General features: G+C 40.9%; 1 protein-coding gene across 2 annotated transcripts in view; it reads right to left on the bottom strand.

Annotated features, from left to right (window-relative positions):
- Window positions 1-329: 329 nt before the first annotated feature.
- PEA15 (proliferation and apoptosis adaptor protein 15) overlaps window positions 330-10,345 on the bottom strand; it is a 33,752-nt gene continuing 23,736 nt past the window's right edge. For both annotated transcript variants that reach the window (XM_068125660.2, XM_068125655.2), the window contains exons 3-4: window positions 8,388-8,531; window positions 330-3,723 (exon numbers count right to left, since the gene is read on the bottom strand). In XM_068125660.2, the coding sequence (XP_067981761.1) occupies window positions 3,659-3,723; window positions 8,388-8,531 (209 nt within the window). In that variant the 3' untranslated portion in view covers window positions 330-3,658. The remainder of the gene's footprint in view (window positions 3,724-8,387; window positions 8,532-10,345) is intronic.

Genomic DNA, 10,345 nt, shown 5'->3' with positions numbered 1-10,345 from the left:
CCTCATCAAGCGTTTCAAGGGAGTACTTGCTTGAGTGCTTAAGCCACTTGGCCAGCGCTCTCCAAGCTGATTGGTAATGGAACACACCCTGGCATTCACTGTTGTAACACGTCATTTACTCGAAGTTATTGCAGAAACGTTAATTTAATGATGAACATGTTTGTTTGTGAAACGTATTTCCAAAAATAAAATTATTGATCATTCAGTTATATTCACATTGCTATTGTGCTGATTTCAGTCATTTATGAAAACCCTCAAAGCGTTATTTGAAAATGATTCGTCATACAAAAAGCGAAGCATCACCAATTAAACTTCACACGGATAAGATGGATGGTAAAGCAAATTGTATTAATTGAAAGTCACAAAAGTCACAAAGGTAAACATAACAAAAATAGTTTTTGTTCACTAAAAACTGCTGATCATAAAAGGTTCAAAATTTGTACACAAACTCAATCAGGCACTTTTAACAACACTGCAAGGGCATTCATCGATAATATCAAAACATCACAGTCAAAGTAAATGTCAATTTTTTGTTGTGATGGCTTGTCCATCAACAATGGCAATATCTTCATAAACTCGCCTTCAACTCGATTGTATCTAATAACTGATGCCCATTTCATAATCCAAACGGTATAAAAATAAATGCAAGAAAAAAAAAAAGGAAAAATAAAAATGATTATTTCTTCTTTTGCTTTCCATATCAAAGAAGTCTCTAAGATTTTCATTTGATCTTTATGCGGTTAACAATGAACACGATTCCCCATGCACACGAATGATTTTTAAATTAAATTCTTAAATGAGTGGAGAAAAGTCTAATTAGTGTTGTCTTTAACAGTCTAAAATTAATGTCTCAACCACTGGCTTTTCATATTAGCTCACATGGCTAGCCGATCAAGAATTACTTTGCATGTACGGTTGACATTTCTATGATTTGTTAGCAGTGGTCGTGGCGTGTCAGACAATGTAACTCGCAGTTATTTCTTTGAGCATTGTATTTGTTTTACGGGCAACATCAAACCATTTATACCGAAAATCTAATGGACGTGCAAATAGCATCAATTTATTGACCAACTGTAAAACGTAGCCATTTGTAGCAAAGTGAAATAAGCCAGATGCCTTGTTAATTTCTAATAAGCATAAAAAGCCATATTACGTTACAAGTTGTAATAAAAGCATGCAGCCTAAAATGCAGGATGTGCATGGAATAATCTAAACTGGCATAAAAGTTGTAGTTACGGCATTACGCGATACAAAAGTTAGCATTTGTTGTGTGAGCAACAAGGTGAGCGCAAGTGTGGCAAGCAACACTGCTCAGAGGATTGGAAGGCAAGGGGCAGAGATACCGTGCACGCACACACAACCGTGCACGACAGCATGTAACTCAGACAAATAAAGTACACCGATACATCCGATCCACAGTAATGCAATTTTCCAATGGCTAAAAAAAGGAAACCACAAGCCACAATAAAAAGTCTATTAGATGGCTGCTTTTAGCAGCTCCAAGAACTGGACTCATTGCACAATCATTGGTTGCTTTTATGTTTGAAAAACAATGCCTTAGAGATGGGCAAAGAATGTGCAAAACATTTATGTCACTTTAGCGGTAACACATGATCGACTAGGGGTTGCTGATGAGAAAATGGGACAAGCGATACGAGAGTGTCTGAATTACAGTGGCATAGGAAAATTAAACAGTGGAAAAGAGATGTGAAAGAGGTTGCGAGAAAAAAAAGTAAAGATGAAAGTAAAAGAAAAAATAAAGATACAGAATTAAGAAAAATAGCACTGATAAATATTAATAGAAAGAGGAAAGGGGTTGGAGGAAAAATAGATAGGAAAAAGGAAATAATGGGGGAAAGATGGTGGAAATGACAAGTATGAAAGGAAATTTGTGGAAAATGAATGAATTTCCAAAAGAAAAATCAAGATGTTTTAAAAAGAAAAATGATAGATGAATAAGTAGAAAGTCAAGATTATAAAATGAAATAAAAATTAAGGAGGAATGTTTAAACGGAAAAGACAAAACTCAAAATGGAAAACTTGGTTAGTTAGGAAAGAGTAAATATAGATGTTAAAAACAAAAACAAAAGGAATGGAAATAATGTAGAACGAAGAGAAGGAAAAATGTTGGCCCCAATTACTCCTCCCTTGTGGGGTAGGCCAGCTGGAAGGTTTTTGGGCCAAGTTTTTCACAAACCGGCTGGTCACATTTGACGTTCGACTGAAAGTAGCAAGAATTTGTAATTTGTTCGGGGTGCTGGTGATAACTTACCTACTCGTGAGACACCGTGAGATATTTCACATCCACCAACGCCTAGTGCAGGCAGACGGGACATCCAGCTTAACATCCACCCAAGGGACGGTACACGCATAGATGCCTCGCCCTACGTGCAAAACACCAGGGTGACAGTTTATCGCCGAGTCGAGATTCCAATCCAAACTAGACAGTTTAGAGGTGAATATGATTTCCTCTCGGCTATCTTGTTGCCCAAAATAGGAAAGGATAATTGAAATGCTATAAAGGAAAGGAGACGGGAAAAAAAGGAAAGTGTACATATGGATGAGAAAAGTGAGAGTTAACCATTGGCATGAAAAGCAGAAGTTTGAGATGTTAAGGAAAAAGCACTGCAGGGAATAAAGAAGAAAATAAAAAGATGTAGGAAAGAAGGAACTTTCTGGAATCTCATGTTAGGTTTTCCTTCTTGTAAGAAGAGATGGAAGGGGATGGAGTAGAAAAGGAAGACAAAAGCAGAGAAAAACTAAATAAAAACTGATGTGAAAAAAAAAGATGTGAAAGTTAAGAGCAGATGTAATTTAAAAAGAGAGAAAAGTAGAAATTATTTAAAAATAAAGAGCACAGATGGAAGGGGAAAGGGAATATAAACAATCAATATAATTTTACTTGTTAAAATATAACTATATTTTTCATCGTTACATTTTTTTTCCTCACTTTAAACCCTGTATAAGCCTTACCATAAGAAAGTGTTTTTTTTATCATTGGGCACTTTTTTATTTATAGATTTGGAGGTCAGACTGAATTGAGGTGGAGGCTGGATGTGGGAGAAATGGAATGAAGAGGTTTTTGTTGTTAATGGGTAAAGTGAGTGCTGGAGAGGATTCAAGGAAACGATCCAACTATATCAGGAAGTGTGGGAAGAATGTTATTGGCACAGAAGGTGAAGTTTCAAGATCAATTTGAAGGTATAAATGTAGAAAGCGAGGGAAGTGTTTCTCAGTGTAGAACTTGGAGCTAAGTGTGTTAGTCTCAGGATGGATAGGTAAAAGAGGCTGGGTAAAGAATCGTTAGGGAAGATGGATGATGTCTGCCTATTCTGAGTCAACTGTATTAGACAGCACTTGGCACATATATAAAGGAATGTAGGGAATTTTAGGAATGTTTAGAAGAACTGAATATCATTCTTTATCAATACTCAATTTCCAGACCTATACATGTCAATACTGACTCATTTCTTCCACCTGTCATTCCTCAAAATTCTCATCAGGCTCTTCAAATATTATTTTGTTCACTCTTCTTTGGAAGTCCACCATTTACTAACAAAACTTTTCTTTCAAAGCCATTCCTTGTCAATCTGTCCTCTTCACCACCAAGTCAGCATGATGGTAACGATGTCATTCGGGAGACGGTCATGTGACCCACTCAGCGCTTCTTGGGGGGTGCAGCCAACTCTATAACATCATCCTCCGATGCTTGGCGTTCCAAGTCTATATGGTTGAAGATCATATGGAAAGGCAAATAACAACACAGAATTATGTTTCTTTTGAAAATCAGCAAACAAGGCATGCATTCGATTAAAGCTGTCTATACAAATTCAAATACATTAATTTTTTAAATAAATTGATCTGTGATAAATAAATAAAAAACATTTGAACATACGAGGTCTGATGAGAAGGTTCCGGGAATAGATTTATTGCAGGAAAATGAAGTATACCATACCATGCAGATATTAAAGAAGTGGCATTGTGAGCAACACTTGTTAACGTCAAACCTTCGATAGGAAGCCACCATCTCGTCTCAGTCCTGAGTGACATGCTGTTTTGTGCAGGTGTGTTTGAAATGTTTAAGAAAAACTGCATGTGCGGATGAAGCTCTCAGCAGTTCAAGAACATTGGGAGAGGTTTGCCTGGTTTAGAAGTGGCCGAACTTCCGGCGATGATGATCCGTGTTCTGGCCATCCATAAACCTCACCAGGGAGGAAACAATAGCTCGCGTTTGTGACACGATTCGTGGCAACAGACGAACGATGATCTGTGAAGTGGCCGAAGAAGTTGGCATCTACTACGGCACATGCCAAATGATTATGACATGAGGTTTGGGAATGAGGTGGGTCTCGACAAAGTTCATCCCATGGGTTCTCACTCCAGAACAGAAAGAACATTGCCTCACATTGTCTCATGAACTCATTGATCATGCAGGGAATGATGAAAACTTCCTGCGCAGCAACATTATAGGTGACGAGCGAGTGATGGTGACGACACTGAGACAAAGAGTCAAAAAGTCATCTCAGTTGAAGACCTCGTCGTCACCTCAAGCACAGGAAGCAAGACAGGTGAGCTCGAGTGTGAAGACAATGTTGATCGTCTTTTTGACAGTGTAGGTATTGTGCACCAGGGGTTCGTTCCACAAGTCAAAGGGTGAATCGGTGGTTTTATTTTTGACGTTCTGAAACGCCTAAAGAGATGCAGTTCAATGGAAGTGGCCTGAAAAGTGGGAGTCAGGCTTGTGGATGTTGCATCATAACAATGCACCGACACATTCGGCACTCTCCACACAATGATATTTGGCCAAGCACAACATCCCACTGGTTTCCCACCCACAGTATTCACTAGATTTGGCAGCAAATTACTTTTTAGCCGTGTCGCAGACGCTGCTCATAGAGTGCCCTCTGCTGTTGTTGTTGTTGTTGTTAATAATAATAATAATAATTCATTTATTTATTTTGTATAGCGCTTTTCCAGAAGCCCAAAGGCGCTTTGACAGAGTGGAAAACATAATGCATAACAATACATGAAACAACAATTGCAAAAAGACAAGAATCAATAGGGAAATATTTAAAGCAAAAGGAGGGAGAAGGAGAAGAGATAGTCAGGGGTTAAATGCTGTGGGTTGAATGTTGAATGCAGTGTTGAACAGGTGGGTTTTTAGTGATGTTTTGAATGTGGTGAGTGAGGAGGAGTCTCTGATGGTGTGAGGTAGTGAGTTCCAGAGGGTGGGAGCAGCGATGGAGAAGGCCCTGTCCCCCCAGGATCTGAATTTGGTCCGGATGGAGGGGGTCAGGAGGTTGGTAACAGCAGAGCGGAGGTTGCGGGTGGGAGTGTGTCTGGAGAGGAGGTCAGCCAGGTAGGATGGGGCCAGGTTATGGAGGGCTTTGTGTCAAGAGGAGGATTTTGTACTGGATTCTCTGGGGGATGGGGAGCCAGTGAAGCTTGTAAAGGACGAGGGTGATGTGGTCACGGGTCCGGGAATGGGTGAGTAGACGGGCAGCGGAGTTCTGAATGTATTGGAGTTTATTGGTGATTTTTGAGGGTGAACCATAGAGGAGGCTATTGCAGTAGTCCAGACGGGAGGTGATGAAGGCGTGGATGAGGGTTTCTGCAGCCGTGGAGGAGAGGGATGAGCGGAGACGGGCAATGTTTTTCAGGTGAAAGAAGGCTGACTTGTTCTTCTTCTTCTTCTTGTTCTTCTTGTTCTTGCAGAGAAGACAAAACCTCAAAGCTCCACCCATTCTGGGAACCATAGCTCCACCCATTTTGGGAGAGGCTTCATATAAACAAATATCCACCATTTTATTAACTCGCATAGCTTTGAGGCCTGTTTTGTAGGCCCGTGGTGTCTTCCTCTCTCACACAGTTTTCTTTCAAATCAAATTCGATATATCATTTCATTTTTCACAGTCACTAACATAGTTTTAGACTCGGTTGAAAAAAAACGGGAAGAAAATCCGATGAAAGTTGCCCTTTATAGAATGAAATGAATTCTCAAAGGCCTGTAACTTCAAGTCCATTGAGATATATTTTTTTACAATCACGGCATGGTCAGTCGTACACCGCCTGAAATAACAGATGGGAAAATGCCAAGATATATTAAAAATTCGTCCATTTGATGACAATCGTCACGATGAAATATTTAATTTATACGTCGTCACAATAATGCGGAGAGAGGAGCATAGCTTCGTTCACGTGTCGCTACACACGAGAAATTGCCGAGATATATTTTTTTACAATCACGGCATGGTCAGTCATACACCGCCTGAAATAACAGACGGGAAAATGCCGAGATATATTAAAAATTCGTCCATTTGATGACAATCGTCACGATGAAATATTTAATTTATACGTCGTCACAATAATGTGGAGAGAGGAGCATAGCTTCGTTCACGTGTCGCCACACACGGGAAATTGCCGAGATTTTTTTTTTTTTAATCGCGGCATGGTCAGTCATACACCGCCTGAAATAACAGACGGGAAAATGCCGAGATATATTAAAAATTCGTCGCCACACACGGGAAATTGCCGAGATATATTTTCACTTTGCACAAAAATAACATCAAGTAATCGAATCAATAGGAATGTCCTGTGCCTATAACATCGACGTTATAAGCACAGCTGCATCTAGGCATTGTGTAACATCGACGCGGCTTTTGTTTTAATTAAAACTTTTTGTACTTGTTTCTGTTACAACTGAAACACACCCGAAAAGGAAAGATTTCAGGATATGCCAACCATCCTCCAAAATTCGACATAGGAACTGAAAGCCACCACAAAAGAAGAGTACCAGAGATGCTTCATAAAATGGCAGGAGTGCTGGAATCATTGTGTTCAATCAGGAGGAAACTACTTTTGAAGGGGATACCTTTAGTTTTATAAAAAGTCCTGAAACCTCTTGATTAGATCTCAACTATAAATCAATACATGCCTCAGGTGGCACCCTCTCTGGTATGGACACTGCACTTACAAGGTCGACATTAATATTGAAACCAAACCCTCTGCCTTTTTATTTGTGGCATTCTGCACCTTTGTCTTCAATCCACCTCCTGTGTGGACGGAAGAGGAAGGTGCAGAAAGGAACTCACAACAGGCATTTGAAAGGTCGTTGGCATTGGTTGGTGTGGCCTGGTGCATCAAAGCTGCACCAACCATCCACAGTTTCCTAAGATTATCCCATGACCATCGAGTTGCATCACATTATAAAATGATTGGTTGTTACCTCCAACACTGAAAGTTTGTCTGTCTGTCTGTCTGTGAACAGGATATCTCAAAGTTGTGGACGGATTTGGACAAAATTTGGTGGAGAGGTTGGATATGTGACTCAGATGAAATGATTACATTTTGGTGAAGATCCGGATCCGAGATTTTTTCAAGTGATTCTTCACCATTGGGAGATAGGGCAAAAAACGATATATAGCACAATATGTCAAAAAATTGTGGACGGATTCAGATGAAACTTGGTGGTCAGGTTGGTTGTTTGACAAGGACACATCGATTCGGATTTTGGTGAAGATTTGAATCCGGATCCGGATATGAGAATTTTTTTAAATTCTCCAGTGATTCTTCACCATTGAGTGATAGAGCCACAAACGATATATAGGATGATATTTCAAAAAGTTGTGGGCAACTTATGACAAAATTAGGTGGATGAGTTGGGTAAGTGACAAAGAACAAGCCGAATAAATTTCGTTTCAGGTCCAGATCCAGATGTGACCCATCAGTGGGATACAAAACGTAAACTGTTCAGCCTGGCAGAGGTATGTGCTCTATTGAGTGCCATTGTAGTTGTAACTTTAATGAGCCCATTTTGTCTTTAGCGAGTAGTTCTCACAAGCACCCTTGACAAATTTTGAAGTTCTGACCTGAGCGCACCACTGGGAAGAGCCATGGAAAACCACCCAGTATATTCTCTGCCCTGAGCCATGAACAGAAGACTTTCCTTGGCAAGCTAGTGTCAACAAAATGAACATGTGAATGAAAACTTTCATAACTTTCGTTGTATTCATTAAAAACTTTCAATGCATTCCATTTAAGAAAAAAAAACTTTCATATTTCCTGTGGTTATATTAGTTTGTTAGTATTGGCACCAACAACTACATTGAAGACCTTCCTCAATCTTTATACCACCTTGCTTGTGTCCGTTCCTGCATGCGTGCATGTGGGTGCGCACATGCATGTGTATGTTTGCAAGTGCATAATGGGGTAATTTAATTATTTTGAGGTTTAGATAAATATTTTTTGGAAGAATGCATGGCAGCAGGTAGTAGAAAATGCAGAGACTCCGTTGACAGGTAAATGAGGCAGCTACAAATGATAAATTTTTGATGGTTCCAGTAGACATGTATCCAATTTGCTGTTTATGATGGTACAGTTATTTTTACCATGATACTTGCGTGCACTGGGCATGCGTGGTAGGCGTGGAATGGTGGAGGCAGTATTGCCTTGGCGACGATAATCATCGAGCAGAGTAAGGAGGTCAGGTCTCCGTGAAGCCTCAAACACGTACTCCAAGTACGACAGATCGTCTGTTTCCGGTGTTACCAAAGGAAGAAAGAATATGCATGTCAATCAACAAGCAAAAGTACTCATTTATTATCCATACAATACAGCATTGATAACATGGGATAATCCTTTTGCCCCAATTCAATACTATGATTTGCTTTGCAATTTCTACCTGATTTTAGTTATCCTCCAACATTAAAAACTTTAAAAGATCTTTGGATATGGGTCTTTCAGTTTGGTTTTTTAAAAATTGAAATCATTGTTTAATCAGGCTCGAAAAGAGCTGGTAACATATTGTTGTGGTTATGGCTCCTCGGGATTAAATAATGCATCTTTGGTATAACGATAGTTATTCCTAAGTATCTATTCAGTTAAGCGTATTGTAATACATGTGGATAGATATGATGCATATGTATTATATAGATGTTCTTTCCCCACCATAGTGTTTCTTTTCCGAGTCAGTCCTTCTTTCTTTCTTCCTCTCTCTCTTGGTACTGGTTCAACCAGCTGGTTTACCACCTTGGTGGCTTGGTGCATGACGATGTATCAGTGTGGATCAGAAACGGTACACACCCTTGGAGCTCAGAGCCAATCGGGGTAAGGGGACTTGCGCGCAGCCACCAATAACGGAGTCAGGCAATGACGTGCACCCCTCATACTCATGGCAATAAGAGTGATGCAGTATGCAACTATGCAGATCAATAGGAGAAAATGGGCTGAATTAGTGCTGGGGAGTCGGTGATAAAAGGCCGCATTGTCATGCACTCTTGGTCTTTGTCTGTCTGTCAGTTTTGCCTGGATATCTCGTCGGACTCTTTGGCATCGGCCTGGCTAGGCCTCCCTAGCACGTCACAATTCATCTGCTTTGTTGGTCTCTCGCCTGGTGCACCGTGGTTTATGCCTGTTCGTTCATCATTGCCTGGGTTGGATGCTCCACAGTCTACGGCGCTCTGCTTAGTTATCTCTGGCAATAATCACCCTCTCCCTACAGTGGCACTCCATCGGGATGGCCAACCATCACGCTCAGCAAAACTCTGATGACCGAGGACATCTTGCTGTGCAGTTATTGTGCCAGGTTGCCCTGTGCGGGATTTACTGGTATGGATGAGGAATATGAGCAAGGAGCAGCCAACATCTCAATGACGTGAATGGTCTACACGTGGACCTCATGACTTTTGGCATCTGGTGCCAAAGAGCATTGACGCAATAAAGAACAGAGCGCATGGGCACCGGTTACCACAGTTGTGGACGAAGCGTTGCACCCTTCAGGAACTTGTGCAACTAGCCTCTTGTGCTAGCTCTTGTGCTAGGTGCTAGCTTGTGCTAGGTGCTAGATTGTGCAACTTCCAGAGGGAAACACCGGCTTCCCAGAGGTGTCCAACTCTTCTTCGCCAGAACTGTATCTTTGTCTGATGAATGTGTGGGCCCTATTTGGGATTGTTAAGTTGCTTGTGAATATCCGATCATCCCGAGGGTGTGCGTGAGCATATGCGTAAGGGAAATTTGGGGAATTGTTGTTGCTTGTAAATATGTGCCATTTCCTTTAATACATGATTAAAACTGATTGGTCTCTTGACTCATCCTTCTCACATCACGACGGTGTCATATTGCGGCTGAGAAAGGGATCCAATTGATCTAGTGGATTGGCGTGTAGATGAGACCACGGTTACATGACTTGGTTCGCTCGGCCATATCATTAGATCCGTCACGTGACTCGCCCATACCGGAAACTTCAATCTGTAAGGTAACACGGCTCCGGACGTGAGATCCGGCAGGAAGTTCTGGGGACAACTGACTATCGTGGTCTCTTAGCGACTCGCCACACTTGGACCGGAAT

Source organism: Myxine glutinosa, chromosome 1 (assembly GCF_964187855.1).
Source record: "Myxine glutinosa chromosome 1, kmMyxGlut1.1, whole genome shotgun sequence".
NCBI lineage: Eukaryota > Metazoa > Chordata > Myxini > Myxiniformes > Myxinidae > Myxine > Myxine glutinosa.
Note: the sequence above shows the minus strand (reverse complement) of the source record. Positions and strands in the feature narration are given on the sequence as shown.